Raw genomic sequence first — 20,288 nt, 5'->3', positions numbered from 1 at the left:
CTTACATTCTGGTAGGAAAGACGATGAATAAATCTCTCCTAATACAGAATAAATAGAAGATGACTAAGTGCAAAGGAATTAATTTCAGAATAGTTGGAGGCGGGGGGTGTCTTTGCATTGGGAGGAGATGATTAAACATTTCAAAAGGAAGAGAAAGGTGTTTATGAAGTCGAGGTGAGCAATGAATACATTCCAGCTATGGAGGAAGACCAATGCAAAAGACATGTAGACAGGTATAAGTGACATTTTTATAGTGTTTTTAAAACTTGCTAAGCCCTTCACATATATTCGCATTTGAACTTCATAATGTAAAAACCTTATGAAGTAGGGACTACAGGTATTATAATCCCATTTTACAGATGAAGAAATTGAATTTTCTGAGCGGTTGTCCAGGACCTTATAAGTGTCAGAAGAGAGAGATTTGAATGCAGGTGTATTATTTTATCTTTTACTATGATGCCTTATATATCAGAAGAAAGGGTATTTATTCTCCCCCTCCCTCAAAGTCTATTTTTTAAAATTGTTCTTTTTTTTAGTAGTATTTTATTTTTTCCAATTACATGTAAAAACAAGTTTTAACATTTATTTTTTAAAAATTTTACTTCTAAATTTTCTCCCTCCCTCCCCAAGATGACAAGCAATTTGATAGAGGTTATTTATGTGCAATTCTATATAAGTTTCCATATTAGTCATGTTATGATTGAAGAAATAGATGACAAGGGGACAAAACATGGTAAAAATAAAGTGAGGATAGTATGTTTTGAGTCCTTTCTCTAAAAATTAATAGCATTTTTTCATCACATGTCTTTTGGAATTGTCTTGGATTTTGTATTGTTGAGAATAGCTGTCATTCATGGTTATTCATGTCATTCATTGTACAGTTTGCTGCTACCATGTATAATGTTCTTCAGGTTCTGCGTCTTTCAACTTGACGTCGTGTATCACTCGATTTAGCGGGAAATCATGCTGATATATTTGCTGTTGGGAGAAGACGGGTTATCAGTTCATTGTTATTTAACTGCAGCTTGAGGAAGGAAAATAACTTTTCTTCAGTAAGGTAGTGCTATCTGTTTCTTTCATATTAAGATTGTTTCTTCTGCAAAATATGTATGTGTTTCTTTTTTGTGAACTTAAATAGAAAGGAGGAAAAGAAAAAAAAAACATTGCCATGTACACAGCAGAATGTAAAGAGGTTTCAGAATATAAAACAATTGATTTCCATTTCAGGAAAACATATGTAATAAATATACAATGTGTTGAGAGCTATTTTGTTTTTTGGTTTTTTTGGGTTTTTTGCTTCCTTGTAAGTTTTCTTTTGTTCTCTGCAGTATACTTTTTTACTTTATTCTTTTTTTCCCTTTTCCTATTCCCCTCCATCAAGAAGCCTAGAGCTAAGTTACACGCACATACATAAGCGCACATACACACATACATATAGATAACTAGTCATATACACACATACATATCCATATGTATCTATGTAAGCTCATACTATGCTTGTTTTTCCTTTCTTTGAAGGTGGATAACTCCACTAACAATGTATTAGTGTTCCAATTTTCCCACATCCCCTCCAACATTTATCATTATCTTTTCCTGTCATCTTAGTCACTGAGAAATGGAAGGTGGTACCTCAAGAGTTGTTTTGATTTGCATTTCTCTAATCAATAGTGATTTAAGCTCCCATGAATTTAATTACCTTCTCTATGCTGATGATTCTCAAATCTACTGTCTTGTCCTAATCTCTCTGATGATGTCTCATATCTTGAACTGGATGTCCAGTAGTTATCATCAACTCAAAATGTCCAAAACTGAACTCATCTTTTCCCCTAAATCTTCCCTACCTTCTGTTTTGCCTATTACACTAGAGGGCAATACCATCTCCCAATCACTCTGGCTCGTAACTTACATGCCATGATCAACTCCCTTCTCTTGCCTTTCTCCCTTTTCTCCCCCTTCTACACCTCCCCTCCTCTGTATACCTCATCTCTTGCCAAAGCCCGTCATTTTCATCTCTGTGACATCTCTTGAATATGCTCCTTTTTCTCCTCCTATTTTCGACTTTGGATTACTCTGGTTCAGGCCCTCATCACTTCATAGACTATTTCAGTAGACTGCTGCCTTAAATCTCTCCCCCCTCTAACTCATCCTTTATTCAGCTATCAAAGTGATTTTTCTAAAGTACAGGTCCAACCATGTTACCCCTTAGTATGTACTTACTATTGCCTTCGGGAGCTAATACAAAAGTATTCTACTTGACTTTCAAAGCTTTTCTTTACCTAATCCCTTCCTAGCTTTCCAGTCTACATCTAGCACAGAAGATCCAGTGACACCAATCACCTTGCTGTACCTTAAACAAGATACTCCATCTCTCAGCCCTCATACCTGGAATACTGTCCTTTTTTTGTTTAGTGCCTTCTCTGGTTTTCTGTAAGACTCAACTAAAATTTCATCTTCTCCCCAGTTAGTGTCAAACTCAAGTGGAAGTGAGACCACTAATCTGTACATGATGATCTCTATGAGACATATTGACTTAGTTTTAAAAAATGTAATATTATCTGTGTTTTTATCAGGTATTTTACTTTGTTAAATATTTTCCAATTAACATTTTAATCTAGTTCTCCACAGTAGGGAATTTTGCACAACTTTGTGTTTGATAAACTGTGTTCTATAGGAAGTCTTTCCCAACTCATCTTAATTCTAATGTCTTCCCTCTCTTATTTAGTTCCTCTTTATCTTATATATAGGTTATTGTACATAGTTATTTGCTTGTTCTCTCTCCCTCCTTAGATTGTGAGTTCTTCGAGGGCAAGGACTGTCTTTTGCCTTTTTTTGTATTCTCAGTGCTTAATTTTTTTGAATTGCTTATTTCATGTTGCATCAGTTTCTAGAAATCTTTGCATGCTCACTTATCTTTATCTTTGTCTTTTCTTTCATTGTAGTCATAATTATCCATTAACATTCATGTAACTATTCCCCATTTGGTGAGTTCTATTTTATTTCCAGTTCTTGGCTGCTACCAAAAAAAAATGCATCTTTAAATATTCTGATATATTTAGAATCTACCTTTTCCCCTTTCTATTCCACTTTTCTTTCCCCACCATTCTTGACCTAAAGGGATCTCTCACCTCACAGGGTATAGGTATTTTAAGCACTTTATTAATTTAATTCTAAATTATTTTTCCAGATTGGCAAAATGAAGTAAACATTCATTATGTTTACTAGATGCCAGGCATTGTGCTAGTAACTAGCACAGGAATATAGAGAAAGGAAGAAATAATCTATGCTCTTCAAGGCGTTCACATTCTAAAATTCTCTAATTTATTTGGAATAGTTCACAGCTTCACCAAATTATTTGCTTGTTTTTCTTCCCATAATCTTTTCATTTTTAACCATCCCATGTTTTTTCATCATTACCAAAACTTGGTATGGGGTGAAACTTTAAAGTTTAGGTTGGCATTTAATTCTCTTCATTGTAATATGTTGATTTCATGTCACCTAATTTCTCCTTCATTCCTCCCCTCTTCCCAGGGAGCCATTCCTTATAACAAAACATTTTATTAAAAAATAATAAAAAGAGAAAGGGGGGTGGAGGGAATAAATAAAAATAATCCCTAACACGGGAAAAAATGGGATAGTATATATGTTCTATATTTTTAGAAAAAGTTGAGACAAATTCTCCAATTAATAAATGGTCAAAGGATGTGAACAATTTTCACAAAGAAATTAAAACCATTTGAAAAAAATGCTCTAAATCATTATTAATCAAAGAAATGCAAATTAAGACAACTCTTGGGGTACTACTACATATCTTTCAAATTAGCTAAAATGACAGAAAGATAATGTTGAATGTTGGAGTGGATATGGGTAAACTGGCGCACATTGTTGATGGAATTGTGAACTGATCCAACCATTCTAGAGTGCAAGATGAAATTGTCCAAAGGACTATCAAAATATGCACACTCTTTGATTTGGCAGTGTGTCTGCTGGACCTACATCCCAAGAGATCATTAAAAAAGGGAAAAGGATCCATATGCAAACATGTTTGTAGCAGATTTTTTTATAGTGGTAAAGAATTGGAAATTGAGTGAGTGTCCATCATTTGGGGAATTTGTCGTTTGTGATAAGTATGATGTGATAGTTCAGAAGTGTTTTAATTTGTCTTTCTCTAGTCACTAGTCATTTAAAGCATTTTTTTCTAGTATAGGTAGCTTTGATTTTTCAGAAAATTGCCAGTTCATATCTTGACCATTTGTCAATTGAGGTATAGGATATAACAGTGGGATATTATTTTTATAAATTTTACTCAGTTCTCTACTCAGTATGTACTTGAGTAACGAAGCCTAATTTATCAGAGAAGCTTGTTGTAAAAATGTTTTACATTACTTCATTGTCTGTGGTACCTTTTAACAAAATGTAGTTTCTTTGATTATCCCTTTTAATCAAATGTTTTTGCTTTTGCTTTGACTGAGATCATTGTTCTTACCACTGCCTTTTTTATTTTAGCTGAAGAATATTAGATTCTTCTGTAATCCTTTATTTAAATTCTTTGTGTTTCTTTCTGTTTTAAGTATGTATATTTTAAAAGTCTATTTTGCTTCTAACTGCTGCCTTTTATCATCCCTTCCCCCTTTTCTCATCCCATTCCCCTCCTATTTACCTACTGGGTTAATTATATTTCTATACGTGTGTGTGTGTGTGTGTGTGTGTGTGTGTGTGTGTGTGTATTTCCTTCTCTCTTTGAACTAATTCTGAGAACACTGAGGTTCAAGCATTGTCCACTTACCCTTCCTCTCACTTTCCCTTTTCTTGCAAAGCTGTTCTTTATTGCCCTTCTTTTAGATGAGTAAAATTTCCCCACCCTACCTCTCCTTCCCTCCCCCCCTTTCTTATTGCATCCTTCTTATTACTCCATTTTTTAAAAGATTATTCCAACATAATTGACTCATATCCATGCCTTTGTTTATGTAATAGTGATACAGTTCTTAGAAGTTATCTCATCTTCTCATATAGGAATATTTAACTTTATTGAGAACATTAAGATTATATTTACCTTTATGTATTTCCCTTGAGTATTTTTCTTTCTTTCTTTCCCACCCCTCCCATTTCCCCCTCCCCCATCACATTTTCTATTCAGCACTGGTCTTTTCATCAGCAATGCCTAAAAATTCCTCTATTTCATTAAGTGACTATTTTTCCCCCCTGGAGAATTATACTCCAAGTTTTGTTGATTAGGTTATTCTTAATTTAGAAACTGATAAGTCTTGTGTGAAACCTGATTGTAATTCCACAATATTTGAATTGTTTCTTTCCATCTGCATGAAATATTTTCTCTTTGATCTGAAATTTGGTTATAATATTCCTGGGAGTTTTTAGTTTTCTTTCAGGAATCGATAAGTTCCATTTTATTGTCTGGTTTTAAGATGTTAGAGCTTTCATGACCTTTAGGTAGCCTTACTAATTCTTTTTTTTTTTTTTTCTGAAGCATTTGGAGTTAAGTGATTTGCTCAGGGGTCACATAGCTAGGAAATATTAAGTGTCTGAGGTTAGATTTGAACTCAAGTCCTCCTGACTTCAGGACTGGTGCTCTATCCACTGTGCCACCTAACTGTCCCCAGCCTTAATAATTCTTTTTTTTTGTTTGTTTTTTAGCCTCAATAATGCTTAAGTGATTTCTCAGATCTGTTTTCTGTGTCAGTTTTTTTGTTAAAGCATTTCATGTTTTTTTTTTTCTATTTTTAAAATTATTTTGACTTGGTTTTATTGATTCTTAGTATCTCTTGAAATCATTAGCTTCTGCTGGCCCAATTCTAATTTGTAAAAAATTGTTTTCTTCAATGAGATTTTGTACTTTTTTCTATTTAGCCAATTTATTTTTTAAGTAGTTATTTTCTTTAGTGAATTTTCATACCTCATTTTCCTATTTTGTTTTTTAAGGAGGTCTTTTCATGAGTGAATTTTGTACCTCTTATTATTAGGCCGCTTTTTAAGGTGTTGTTTTCTTCATTATTTTTTGTGCCTCTTTTACGAAGCTGCAAATTTTCACAATTTTTTTTGCATTCCTCTCATTTTTTTTCCCTCTGCCACTCTGATCTGTTTCTTTAACTCTTACAGGAATTCTTGTTGTTTCAAATTTGCATTTTTTGTTTGTAGCTATTTTCACTTATTGTCTTCTTCTGACCTTTGTCTCGGTCTTCCCTGCCACCATGTAGCTTTTTATGATCAAATTCTTTTTTGTTCTTTGCTCCCTTTTCCAGCCCATTTATTGACTTTGAACTTTGTTAAAAGTTTAGGTTCTGCTCACCTGAACAATGGGAAGGTAAACTGACTTTTTTTGTGTTGCTATTTTCAAAGATAATTTTGAGAATCGGCAAATTTTTGGTTCTTACAAGGTAAATGATACTGAAAAAGGTATTGTTACCACACTTCTACTCTGAGCTCTGGTCTTTATCCAGAAGGGGCCTCTGGTCCTCTGAAATTACAGGTATTAGGCTCTCTTTGCCTTGGAACTGAGATGCTAGCCAGTTCCTTTGTGCCCATCCATCAGTGTTCCTTTGTACCCTCAAACTGTGACCCAGAACTATGTAAGGGCAGTAGAATTGCCAATCAGTGCCAGCTGTACCCAGTGCCAGCAAAGGATCTCCTGTAATCTCTATTTGACCAGTTGTCCAACCTCTTCCTGTCTCTGGACTGAGAACTTCTGAATCTGGTGCTACAGCTACTATTGTTTCCACTGTGTATGTGGGCTCCAGACAGGCTTCCACCCTGGTGTCACAAAGTTCTGCTCACCTCCCAAGTTTTCTTAGACCATAAAAATCACTCACTTTGATTCCTTGTTGGCTCTGTCACTCCAAAATTTGATTTTAGGCTTTATTTTAAAGTTGTGTGGAAGAGAGATTTGAAAGAGTTGAGTTAGATTGTATCTCATCTGCCATCTTGACTCCTCTTCAACACAGTATTAATTTTTTATTGTCTTTTAGTGTTTCTTTCCATATACATTGTTGCAGTTGTATATGTTGTTTCTTGGTTCTGCTTCATTTTGATCAGTTCATATAAGCCTTTTTTTTATTCTCTGTATTCATATTTTTCTTATAGGATAGTATCTTCCTGTCCATTTTTGTACCACAGTTGGTTTAGCCATTCCCTTTTGGATAGCATCTACTTTTGTTCTATAAGTATTTTTGGCATATATGCAGTTTTTATTTTTCTTGTTAATCAGTTACCTTCTTGAGTTATAATATCCTTGACAGTAGAATCTATCTGTATTAGAATGTGTAAACCTTTTAGCCACTTTATAATTTTATAGAATGATTGAATTAATTCATAGCTCCACTGAATAATTCATTATTTTTTTTGGTAATTTTGAAATTTGACAATGTCAGTTATTTTTTTTTATAATTACTTTATTTCAAAATATATGCAAAGATAGTTTTCAACATTCATCCTTGCAAAACCTTGTGTTGCAAATTTTTCTCCCTCCCTGACCCCAACCCCTAGACAGCAAGTAATCTAATATATGTTAAACATGTACAGTTTTTCTATATATATTTCCACAATTATACTGCACAAGAAAAATCAGATCAAAAAGGAAAAAAAGAGAAAGAAAACAAAAAGAAAGCAAACAACAACTAAAAAGGGTGAAAATACTATGTTGTGATCCACATTCAGTCCCCACTGACCTCTTTATGGATGCACATGGCTTTCTTTGTCATAAGACCATTGGAATGGACCTGAATCACCTTATTGAAAAGAGCCACATCCATCAGAATTCATTATCATGTAATCTTGTTGCTATGTACAATGTTCTCTTGGTTCTAATTACTTCATGTAACATCACTTCATATAAGTTCCTCCAGGCCTTTCTGAAATCATCCTGCTGATCATTTCTTATAGGACACATATATATTCATATACCATAACTTATTCAGCCATTTGCAACTGATGAGCATCCATTCAGTTTCCAGTTTCTTATGGTTTATGGGTTTTTAATTTATTAATTAATTTTTAAATTTAATTAAAGCTTTTTATTTACTAAATGTATGCATGGATAATTTTTCAACACTGACTCTTGCAAAATCTTCTGTTCCAAATTTTCCCCTTCCTCCCCTCACCCCCTCTCCTAGATGGCAGGTAGTCTAATACATATTAAATATGTTAAAATATATGTTAAATCCAATATATGTATACATAGTTATACAGTTATCTTGCTGCACAAGAAAAATTGGATTAAGAAGAAAAAAAACTGAGAAAGAAAACAAAATGCAAGAAAACAACAACAATAAAAGTGAAAATGCTATTTTATGGTCCACACTCTGTTCCCACAGTCCTCTCTCTGGGTGTAGATGGCTCTCCTCATCACTGAACAATTGGAACTGGTTTGAATCATCTCATTGTTGAAGAGAGCCGTGTTATGGCTTGTATTCTTATAAGTTTGAGTCAGTTCTCTATATTTTAGAAATAAGACCTTTATCAGAACCTTTGGATGTAAAATTTTTTTCCCCAATTTTCTGCTTCCCTCCTAATCTTGGCTGCATTGATTTTATTTGTACAAAATCTTTTTAATTCAGTAATTCATTATTAATGTCCTTTCTTAATATGTTTTCCTTAATCCTTCCAATATTGACTATTCCCATATTTTGTTATCTTTGCTGATTTTCTGGATATTAGATGACATTTCAGGTTTATAAGTAGTGATTTGAAACATTCTTTCATATGATTGTTAATAGTTTGCCATTTTTATTCTGACAACTCTTTTAATATCCTTTGAACATTTATCTGGTTTTATTTCTTACAAATTCCTTCAAGTCTTATTAGAGATATTTGATACAAAGATTTTCTTTCTCCCAGTTGACTATATTTCTTCTCTAATTTCATCAATTTTGTTCACAGAAAAGTTTTTAATTTTCTGTGACCTTTTTGTGATTGCCTTTATTCCTTTGGAGGAATGGAAAATATCTAATCTGATTCTCTAATTTTTTAATAGTATGGTAATATTTTATGATATTCAGGTTATATCAAATTTGAGCTTAGCATAGCATGTGGTATAAGGCTAAACCCTTTGTGGAGGTTTTGGATGCAGGAGCTTTGACTTTGTTGTCTTAGTGTGTATTTTGATCTTGTCACCACAGTAATTTTCTATGGTCATAATCTTTTTCTGTTGTTTGTTCATTTTGTCCCAGCCCTATTACTTGACTTTTAACTGTTCAAGTAGTGCTCTGCTTCTAGAGTGATGGTACACTGTTCCAAACATAAGGGGCTTGGTTATTTTCAGAGATACTTCTAGGGAGCTGTAAGTTTTCAGTTCTTCCTATGTGGTATAATCTTAGGAGAGATATGTTTATTACTTTCTTGACTTTTGCTCTGATTTGTGAGCAACCACAAGCAGTGTTTTCTGCCTGGAAACTGTGAGGAGGGTCCTTGCTCCACTGTGGCTGGAAGCTCTGGTATTCTGGTGCTGCTTTTTCTTCGCCTTAGGATTGCCACGCAGCACTGAGACCAGGATCAGAATACGGGCAAAACAAGAGTCCCGTCTCAGTGCCAGCAAAGTGACATCTGTCATCTCCTTCTGACCAGTTACAGTCTGTGGACTGAGAGCTCGGAAAACTGCTGCTGATGATTCAGTGGCTCCCAAGATCTGCTCCTGGTTTCCTGGAGCTGGAGCCAGGCTGGCACAGTGGAACTGTGCTCCCCTATTAGCTAGGTGCGACAAATCTTTCCTGCTAACTTTCTGAGTAGACTTTGGCATCTGTGAGTTGAGTGATCTAGAACCCATTATTGATTCAATCACCCTAAGGCCTGTTCCTGGTCTGCTGGGCCTTGGGGCTGTGCTGGCATGACCTGGTTCACACTGTTCTCCACTCTCACCCCTGTGTGACAGACCTTGTCTCCTGACCTTCCAAGCTCCTGGACTGGAAAGTTTTATCTAATTCCATCTTTTTATGGGTTTTGACATTTTTATTTAGCATTATTATTTAAAGGTATTTGGAGGGATTTGGGGGAGAGCTCAAGAGAGACCCTGCCTTTACTCTGCCATTTCCTAAAGATTAAACCCAATTTTTACCCAAGTGCTTTCCAATTTTCCAGCAACTTTTATTGAATAGTAGGGAGTTCTTATCAAACACTGGAATTCTAAGTTCACTTTCTGATTCTTTTTTGGCTCTTTGATCTGCTTCCATTTTTTAACCAGAACCAAATAGTTTGGATGATTTTGCTTTTTACTATAAATTGAAGTCCCGAAGAATTATTCCTTCTTGATGCCAACTTTGTTTTTTCACTTTGAGGTGTTAGATTTTTTTATTCCTTTAAATTAAGCTTGTTTTTGTTTTCTTTTGTTCTATATTAGCTCCTTTGTTAAATCACTAAATGTCTTAATTTAGGCAGAAGAGTAATTGTTAGCATGTTGGCATGACCTACTCATGAGCAGTGAATATTTCTCTAGTTAAGTTTTTTAATTTTGAAGAAAAAATTTTTAATTGTACCCATACAGATCTTGAGTATGCCTTTGGTGTAGATTGATTCCCACATATTTTATGCATTTTGTAGTTATTTTGAATGAGATTTCCCTTTCTGTTATATCTTGCTTTTTATGCATGTCATAGAGAAATGTTGATCTTTGCCAATTTATTTTTTATAGTGCTACTATTCTGTAGTTACTGTTTTAGTAAGGTATTAGTAAGTTTGTTACTGTTATTGTTTTGTTGATTCAATAGGATTTTCTGAGTAAAGTGTCATGTCAACAAATAGGAATAGTTTTGTCTACTCTACCTCCCTTTTAGCCTACTGCAAATATTTACAGAATGTGTACTTTATTCATAGCTCTGCACTAAGCCCTGTAAATTTTTTCTATGTAGAAATTTACAGTCTACTTGATATAAAAGCACATTTATGTGAAATTATGTTAGTTTAGGCAAACTATATTTTTGGAGGTATTCTTCTATTTCATTTAAGTTGTCGAATTTATTGGCGTAAAGTTGGGCAAAGTAACTCCTAATTATTGCTCTAATTTCCTCTTCGTTAGTGGTGAGTTCTCCCTTCTCATTTTTAAGACTAACAATTTGATTTTCCTCTTTCCTTTTTTTAATCAGATTTACTAAGGGTTTGTCTATTTTGTTGGTTTTTTCATAGAACCAACTCTTAGTTTTATTAATTAATTCAATAGTTTTTTTACTTTCAATTTTATTGATCTCTCCTTTTATTTTTTGAATTTCAAGTTTAGTGTTTGATTGGGGGTTTTTAATTTGTTCCTTTTCTAGCATTTTTAGTTGCAAGCCCAATTCATTGACCTTCTCTTTCTCTATTTTATACAAATAGGCCTCTAGAGATATGAGATTTCCCCTTATTACCGCTTTGGCTGCATCCCATACATTTTGGTATGATGTCTCATTATTGTCGTTTTCTTGGATGAAGTTATTAATTATGTCTATAATTTGCGGTTTCACCCAATCATTCTTTAGTATTTATGTGAAATTATGAAGAAAAAAATAAAATTCAACAAAGTATAAAAGTCTAGTGACCGAACTGAAAAAAGAAAATGTATACATTTTAATGATGATCTATCTCCTAGTCATCTAAGAATCTTAAGGGAAAAAAAAGAAAATCAAACAAACTCATTGCTAGCTCAAAGAGCTTACATTTTACTGAGGGAAACAATGTATATATAGATAAGTAAATACAAACTGTGTAAAACATACATATGGGATAATTTCAGATAAGAGGGCACTAACAAGTGTGGGAGGAATCTGAAGGAAGTGGGGGAAAGAGCAGGAAAAATGGCATATGAACTAAGCCTTGCAGGAAGCTAGGATTTCTACAAGGTAGAAGTAAGGAGAGGATAGGCATTTCAAGAATTCTGAAACCTGTACAAAAGCAGGAAATAGTATGTGGAAATGAAGGAAGAGTTGATATTCAGTCTTATTTTGATAGATTAGACAATGAGTGGTATAGGAGAGAGAATACAGAGACATAATGTGAACTATAATTGGAAAAATAATAAAAGTGAGATTGAAATTTCAGGCCGAAAATTTTGTATTGAATTACAGAGAGGAGGTATTGTGAATGAAGATGTGCTGGAAGTGACAGAATGTTGGAGAAGGCATACTCTTAAAAAATGACTTCCCCAAAACAAAATAGAAAACCAAATTTCATTATTTTAGGTATTCTTCTTGTGCTCCAGTGTTAAAACAAGTCTTAGTGCAAGTAGAAATGAAAGGGGAGTCAGTTTGAGATCCATTTGTGCTTCTCAGACATGTGGGAGTTGGTCCTTAAAATATCGTTATGAGAAGAAAAGTGTCATCAAGAATAGGCATAGTAAATTCATGAGATATTGAACTCAGCCTAATTGGGTTTTGTAGCAGAAGAAGGGAGAAATTTAGATGCATTTTCGAGCCAAAATTTTGAAAGTCCTAAAGTGCCAAGCTGAGGTGTTTGTTTAAGGGAATGAGAAGCCTAATTTTTTTCATTGATCTCGTTTTATTGGGAAACATTTCTGTTTCCCAATTTTCCTTATCTAGAAAGCCATTTCTTATAGCAAAGAATTTAAAAAAAAAAAAGAGGGGGAAAAGAAAAGTAGTAAGAGCAAAACCAATCAAATCATCAGTACTTCCCTACATTATATGTAAATTGTTCCCACCACTCCAAAGAAGGGAGGTGAGTTATACTCCCAAATCTTTTATTTAGGACCAAGCTCTTCATCACTAAAATTTTACATCATGCAGTTCTCTGAAGATTTTGAGATAGGGACTGACAGTGGAGTGCTATCATTTTTTTACTTCATGAGCATTGGGAATAGCCTTGAACAGCCATAGCCCTTGGATTTAAATCCTGGCTCTTTTATTTAATGCCTGTGTGAATTTGGACAAATTATCTAATCACTCTGGGCTTTGTTTTTTTCACCTATAAAATGAAATGATGGACTAGGGTGCCCTTTGAAATTCCACTTTATATTGGTGACCTATGATTCCTTTGATGGGAACAAGTGTTTTAGGAATCTTATTCTGGTAATGGTGTGGGGGAAATTTAAAAGGTTTTTAAGAGACTGAAGGCAGAGAAGAGTTGGAGGCTGCAGTAGTGTTCTGGGTGAGAAGGAATAGCTTGAATAAAATTTTAGTACCAAGTGAAAATGGACAGGAAAGGACAAATTAAGATATTTTGGAGACAGAATCATCTGGACTAGATGAATGATTATTAAATGTCAAATGTCAAAAATGATGAAGACACCACAGGTTTGAGTGAATAAGTGGACTTTAGTGATGCTATTCAATCCAACAGGGAGGCCATTTTGGCTAGACTGGTGACCATATAAAGAGGATTAATGTGCAGGAAGTTTGGAAAGGTTGAGTTGGAGCCAGGTTCTGAAGTATAACAGTTTTGAATGAGATGTAGTTGGTTTGTAGAAAGATGGGTCTAGTTGGGGAAGATCCATTTTTGTCTTTTGTTGTGTTCTTTGAGACAAATTTAAAGCCATTTCTAGTCACATGAAAAACTAGTTTAAATCACTTTTGATTAGAGAAATGCATATTGAGACAACTAATTCTGAAGTACCACTATACATCTTTCAGATTGACTAAATTGACAGAAAAAGATAATAAATGTTGGAGGGGATGTGGGAAAACTGGAATACTAATGTTGGTGGAATTGTCAACGGATCCAACCACTCTGGAGAGTGTTTGTGCCTATGCCGAAGGGCTATCAAACTGTGCACACCCTTGATCTAGCAGTGTTTCTATTGGGCTTATATCCCCAAGAGATCTTAAAGGAGGGAAAAGAACAAACATGTGCAAAAACGTTTGTGGTGGCAAGAAACTGAAAACTGAGTGTATGCCCATCAATGGGGGAATGGCTAAATAAGTTATGGTGTATGAATATTATGGAATATTATTGTTCTGTAAGAATTGACCAGCAGGATGATTTCAGAGAGGCCTGGAGAGACTTACATGAACTGATGCTGAGTGAAATGAGCAGAACCGGAGATCATTATACATGCAGCAGCAAGATAATATGAGGATTGTTGTGTTCCCAGCTTAGCCTGTTTTAGAAATGCTTGGGGAGATTGTGTCTAGGTTGTATCCAAGGAAGTATTAAAACACGTCCCCAAATTTACCTACCTTTTATTAATTCAGTTTTCTAAATGTCTCTGGGTTTTTGTAGCACCTCCACCCCCACCACCCTTAATTCGAAATGGTGCCCGGGATGCCCCACCCCCACCCCCACCATACCGAATGCATGGTTCTACGGAGCCCCTGAGCAGAGGAAAGCCCCCCCCTCCACCTTCAAGGACACCAGCTGGGCCTCCTCCACCACCTCCACCACCCCTGAGGAACGGCCACAGAGATTCCATCGCAACAGTCCGATCTTTCTTGGGTATGTATGTTATCTCTTGAGAAGACCTCATTCACAAGCATGACATATCCAGCTTGCATTTCAGATTTGTTGGCCTCTTAGCAGTGTTTTGTAATCTCTCTCTCTCTCTCTCTTTCTCTCTCTCTCTCTCTCTCTCTCTCTCTCTCTCTCTCTCTCTCTTTTCTCCCAAGCTTTTGAGGAGTTTTATATGGTGAATTTTTATTGATTTTCATGGTATAACAGTTGATTGTTTTGGTATCTTCTCCAGCAAGACAGTCTATATTGGGTTACTGGTTTGTGGTTGAGATTAAACATCCTTCTCTTTCCTGATCTTTGCCTAATTGTCCTTTTATAAGATTTTGTTCCTAGTGAACTATTATGTCTTCCTTTGTTTTAGAGATGTTTCTTTGATCAGAACCAAAACAGATGCTCTAATTCCCTTTAGACCAGACTTCTTGGGAATGCTTAAGCCGTTCTATGTGGAAAGTGTGGTGGAAGGAAGTGGTATGGGCGAAGAGTCATGTGATTTTCTTCCACAACTCAATTGATAATAAGGTTCCTGGTTAGGAAAGAAAGTCTTAGGCTTAATCAGGCACTAGTTGGAGACAAAATTCCTCTTCTAGGTTAGCTTATATCAGTTTATAGATCCGGTTTACTTGTCCTCTATCTGGATCCTAGAGGACCTAAGATAATTTTGTCCTTGGAACATAAGAGTAGTATTTCTCTGTACTACAGAATAGTAATGAAAACCAAGCTGTAATACTTTATTAGTAGGTTTGGTTTTTTTTTTTTTTTAGTTCTCTGGAAAATGTAAAGAAGTAGTTTAAAGTCACTTATTTTTTCTCTGCAGATGATTTTGAGTCCAAGTATTCCTTCCATCCAGTTGAAGACTTCCCTGCTCCAGAAGAATATAAACATTTTCAGAGGATTTACCCTAGCAAAACAAACCGAGGTGAGGAAAGTATTTTTATACTTTGCACAGATTATAGAAATTTAGCTAAATGGGCATTATTGGGGCAGCCAGTTGGCGCAGTGGATAGAGTACCAGCCCTGAACTCAGGAGGACCTGAGTTCAAATCTGGCGAACAGTTCACGCTTCTTAGCTGTGTAACCCTGGGCAAGTCACTTAACCCCAATTGCCCCAGCTAAATAAATAAATAAATGGGCATTATTTTTTACGTTTCATTTTCGGACCAATTATGAAATATCCAACATGTAATAAATGACTTCAGATTTACTGATTGACATTTGCTTTCTGGTTGTGTTTTTTTTTTTCCCCAGCCACCCGTGGGGCTCCACCCCTGCCACCTGTCCTCAGGTGAAGCCCAAGTGGATCCTGTTCCTCAACAAAAGGATGGATCTCCTCCAGTTCTCAAATGGTCCCTACTGCTTTCTCAAAACTTGCATGAGAGTTCTCATTGTGTTCTTCCAGTGCGACCAGTCACTCAGAATTCAGCATCCCTCCCAGCTCATCTTCATCTATGCATCTCCTCACTGGACTTGATTGGACTGTCTTATTTTGGCAGTGGGTTCCCTGTTTCTTCATTTCCCTTTGTTTAGTGAACCCTGCTAGCTGTTCAAGGAAATAGCTTCTGTCTCCTGTTCTCTCTTTGGAGAGAGGTGCCTTGTAATGAATTCAATAATCATAACAGGGTGAAGAGAGAGTATCCTTCTTGTTTCCACATAAAATCCTTTTCTCCCCTCCTCCCCCCCACTCCTGGGAAATCAAATGGGTGTATAATGGACTTCAAGCCATTAGGGAGCTTGACATAGCCATTACCACTTCTGTTTTTTGTGGGGAGAGTGCCATCTTCAGTAAAATAGGAAAGAATTATTCAGAGATGTTATCTGCTTCAAAGGTCACAGTTGCAGAGTGGGACAGGAAAGGGATATGCTTTCTTCTTAGAGTATCTTTTTTTTTTAAATACAGGGTTAAAGTTCTAGATTACCTTTGGGTTTAAATACTACATACTAATCAGTTAAGCTTAAAGCATATACTAAATGGCAGAATGGGCTCAAGCTAAGGGCTTCTCAGCTCTAGTCAATTTCTCTATAACAAAGGGACCAAAAGAGAATTGAGTCCTCAAGGCCTCAATTACCCAAGATTCTGGGTGGCCATGTAGGCTCATTTGAAGAACCCTTCTAATCTCTTGGATCACATGCTAAGGAACTGTAACTGATGCAGTTCCATAGTAGTCCTTGTGAGAAAAGATGGAACTGAATTGCATATGTGTATATGACCAGAACTTCCTTGATATACCCCAGACCAAACCTAGTGCTGGTCATTTGTAGGTAAACTTTTTCTAACTATTCTTATTTTAAAACCTGGTAGGGGTTATCCTCCATAGATGCCCTCAGCATCTGGGATTGGGAAGAAATGGAAAGGCTTCCCTGGCAAGGAGCTGTAGACTGGGGAAGGGAAGGAGGAAAGCTTGATATTTAATCATACTGATCATTTACTTAGTCCTGACTGTGAAGTCTTCAGATCATTGTTGAAATGGAAATTGGCAACTTTTACACAATGTTCTGTGATGGTGTTTTTCTTTAAATTATTCAAACATAGAAAAGCCAAATCTTACCTTTCTTGTGGGGTTGGCACCTTTCTTCCCATTACTTCCTCCTTTGGATTTTGGATAGTCACATTGGCATCCATTGTACTTTTACTGTTTTGCCTCCTGAAAGATGGTTAAACTCAAATCAGATGGATTTTTCTTTGGAGTCTGTTGATAATCCATCATGTATTTGAACGTCTGCCTTATACACTACTCTGTCCCATTGGTGGTACTAGATTTATTATCATGACACAACCAGAACAGTAATTCATTCAACAAATTTATTAAGAGCCTATTCTTGAGTAAAGGGAATGTGATTCATAGTTACTGATCTATTTTGTATGTTAAAAAAAAAAACACAAAAACTTGTAATATAGGTTTAAGGTGGGCTGGCTGCAACGGCACTAAAACTTCTCACCTTTGAACTCCTCTTTTCTCTGCTTGTGGGAATGTTGTTACCTCTTTAGTTAAAAGATTGGGTGGGTCTCATGTTGAGGCTATTCCCAGTCACCAAACCCTTATGTCCCCTCTCTGAAGGAAGAGACAATGCCCAGCTCTGCTCATCAAAAAGCTGAGTTCAAAGCCCCCTGGTTGGGTTTGTTTTTTTTTTCCCTAATGGGAAAAACTTAATATTTTTTTCCTATTGCCCTGGCTGCAAAGCAGATGGGTACTCTCAGGCCTAAATGAGCGCAGTGCCCCTCTACTTCTGCCAATCTCCCCAGATCAGAGCACTTTGACATAGTGTGTGATTCTGTGTATTGTGGGTTGGAATGCTGCTCAAGCTTCAAACCCTTACTTTTCCCGAAACCAGGTCTCTTGGGCTACTAGAGTGGCTGTAGGATTCCCTAGGAATACATCCCAGCCCTCTTCATTTGGCAACAGGCAAGGGAGGACCTGCTTTGGCCTTCCAACTTGAAGCTCTCTCTTCTAGGGAGAGGTGAGAAGAAAAAAGTGTAAATAGATTTAAGCATTGCTACAGAGTAACTCAGGGCTGGGGTATATTTTAATTATCCTGATCACTTGAAATAACTCATAGATTAAGTGAATTTTGGAATGGGGGAGGAGATGTGTCCCCATAGTTCTTGAATCCTGAGGGGCTGAAGGGGAGGTAAATAAGGGTCGTCTGAGGCTCTTTTTATTTTTAATGGCACTACACTGAGTTGTCTGTACTGGAAACCCAACCTGGGATCAATGGCAAACCAAATTCCTCACATTCCAGTCTTGGTCTTTCTTTCCCAGTTACATCCCAGCCCCTGGCTCTAAGGTCAGGGTGGCTCCCTGCCAGTCGCTCCTTGGAATTGGGAATGTGGGAGAGTTGGCCCACTGCAACATTGCCTTTGAAATTCATCTGCTTTAAAACAACAAAAGCAAGAATGTGCAAAAACAAAACATGTAAACTGTTTTTAATAGAAGGAAGTATTTGGATCCATTCAACTCCACATTCATTGTGCCTTTACCCTATGTCAGGCATCTGTGCTCCGTATTCCTCTTGGACTGAAGCAGTTTAAATCTTCCTTGTCTACTGCTGTTCCCTTCTTCCTCTGCACATCTTTGTAGACCTGGTAGGCTTCTTTTCTAATTCTCCTCTCATTCCACCAGTGGCAGAGGATAGCTTCTCTTTCTTCCCCAGAGTGACAAGCATGGTTGTCACAGTAATCAACACTGTATAAATACACCCAGAAAGATGAGAGAGGATATGTGCACAAGTACACTTGTGAGAGAGAGCGTGTGTGTGTGTGCGCGTGTGTATGCGTGTGTGTGTGTGGGTAGTCTGCATGTAGGTGGATTTTTAAAAATAATTTATTGTATGAATATACGGATGTTTTTGTTTTAATCCATGATTCTTCTTACCTAGTTGTATTGACTTTCTCCCCTTCTCCTAAGATGTACAGTCTGGTCTCAGGTTGGATTCTTTGGTACACTTCTCCCTTCTGGGTGCCATGCAGCTATTTAATTAAACCTCATTTTACAAACCAAATCAAACTGAAAATCTGTGTGCTATGTCTGGAATCCCACTCCAGGGCAATGGATTTGGGGGAGGGCAGGGAGGAAGATCTTCCCACCTCTTGAATTTCTGGTTTTGTCTATAGAATGGACAGAGGCACCTGCAGCTCTCCAAGGATCTTCTACTTTTCCCTTAAGTCAGTATGCTAATGTGAAAAGAACATAGAAAAAAAGTTACTGAAAAAGTTGAATCTTGAATCAGAAAATCTGTTATTTGAGTCTTAGCTCTGCCTCCTAGCCATTAGGCCTGAGTGGAGCAAATCATTTTAACCTCATGTGAAATAGGATATGATGACGTACCTTAGCTATCTCATAGAATTGTGAGTCAAAAGAGCTCATGTATGTGTAAGTTGTGATTTAGTAAGGCTCGGATATTGATAGGAGGTATGTATTATTATTCCTTCCCCTCCTCCTTTTGACTAAATCATGTTCTAAAGTTGTACACTGGCTTAGTGTAACCTGATATTTGAGACCTTTGTTAATTCCTACTTGCACCTGACTGCCATTTTCGGACTTTAGGAACTTTTTAGTTCTTTTAAATCTGTCTCCTAAGATCCTGGTGTGAGCCCTTAAAACATTTCTTGGTTCTCCAGGTTGTGTTTGATGGCAGAATACTTAGGGAATGAAAGAAAGTTAAGTGGGGGGGAAAAGTATGTAATCTTTTTGTATGTGCATAATATGTGGGGGATGTAGTTCTCAGGTTTTAGTTCAAATAAGATGTGACCTGAAATTTGATTTAAGGCATGAAAATTTAATTAAATTAGACCTGTACCAGATAGTCTAAACCAAAGTATATTTTCTGAACAAAAGCCAAGATTTGAAGGATGAATTTTAGTCATTCACTGTGTGGTATGTATATGAGTCACTTACATATAAAAATCTATTAAGTGTGAGTGGAAGGAGCAGAGCTGAAGAACAGGCCTGTTTGGGTTATGAGGCAGAATCTCTAGTTCCTTAAGCCTTTTAACCTGAATAAGCAACTTGCAACATATTTCCTGCCTCTGGTCCTTTCTAGTTGACCTCATACAGTCCACCAAAAGAGGCTTGCTGAAATACTCCCTAACTTGTTAACCCTAGGAGTTCCTTTGTCTAGAGGAAATGGTCTTCTCTCCTGGTGGGTCCAAAAGGATTCAGACAGGTCCTTCCTGTATGATTTTATTCTCTCATGATGCCATGCAGGAGGCATTAGGAGATGGGCCACAAGTCTGCTTACTGTAATTATGATTGAGGCACAGCTGCTAGGAGCCAAAGATAGCTTTTTTTTTTTTTTTTTTTTTAAAGTCCAGGTATTCTATTAACTGTGAAACACCTTTCCTGAACAAACTCCTTTTCTCTGGTATCCTGCCTTTGAGTAAGGAATTGCTTTTTCAGCACCTTTTAGGCAAAAATTTTGGAAAC

General features: G+C 36.4%; 1 protein-coding gene across 5 annotated transcripts in view; it reads left to right on the top strand.

The window, feature by feature from the left end:
• WIPF2 (WAS/WASL interacting protein family member 2) overlaps window positions 1-18,876 on the top strand; it is a 62,790-nt gene extending 43,914 nt beyond the window's left edge. For all 5 annotated transcript variants that reach the window (XM_051994567.1, XM_051994564.1, XM_051994566.1 and 2 more), the window contains 3 exons: window positions 14,143-14,355; window positions 15,185-15,286; window positions 15,616-18,876. In XM_051994567.1, coding sequence (XP_051850527.1) covers window positions 14,143-14,355; window positions 15,185-15,286; window positions 15,616-15,656 — 356 coding nt within the window. In that variant the 3' untranslated portion in view covers window positions 15,657-18,876. The remainder of the gene's footprint in view (window positions 1-14,142; window positions 14,356-15,184; window positions 15,287-15,615) is intronic.
• Window positions 18,877-20,288: the final 1,412 nt, after the last annotated feature.

The sequence above is a fragment of the Antechinus flavipes genome, chromosome 4 (genome assembly GCF_016432865.1).
Source record: "Antechinus flavipes isolate AdamAnt ecotype Samford, QLD, Australia chromosome 4, AdamAnt_v2, whole genome shotgun sequence".
Lineage (NCBI taxonomy): Eukaryota > Metazoa > Chordata > Mammalia > Dasyuromorphia > Dasyuridae > Antechinus > Antechinus flavipes.
This window is presented reverse-complemented; position numbering and strand designations above follow the sequence as displayed.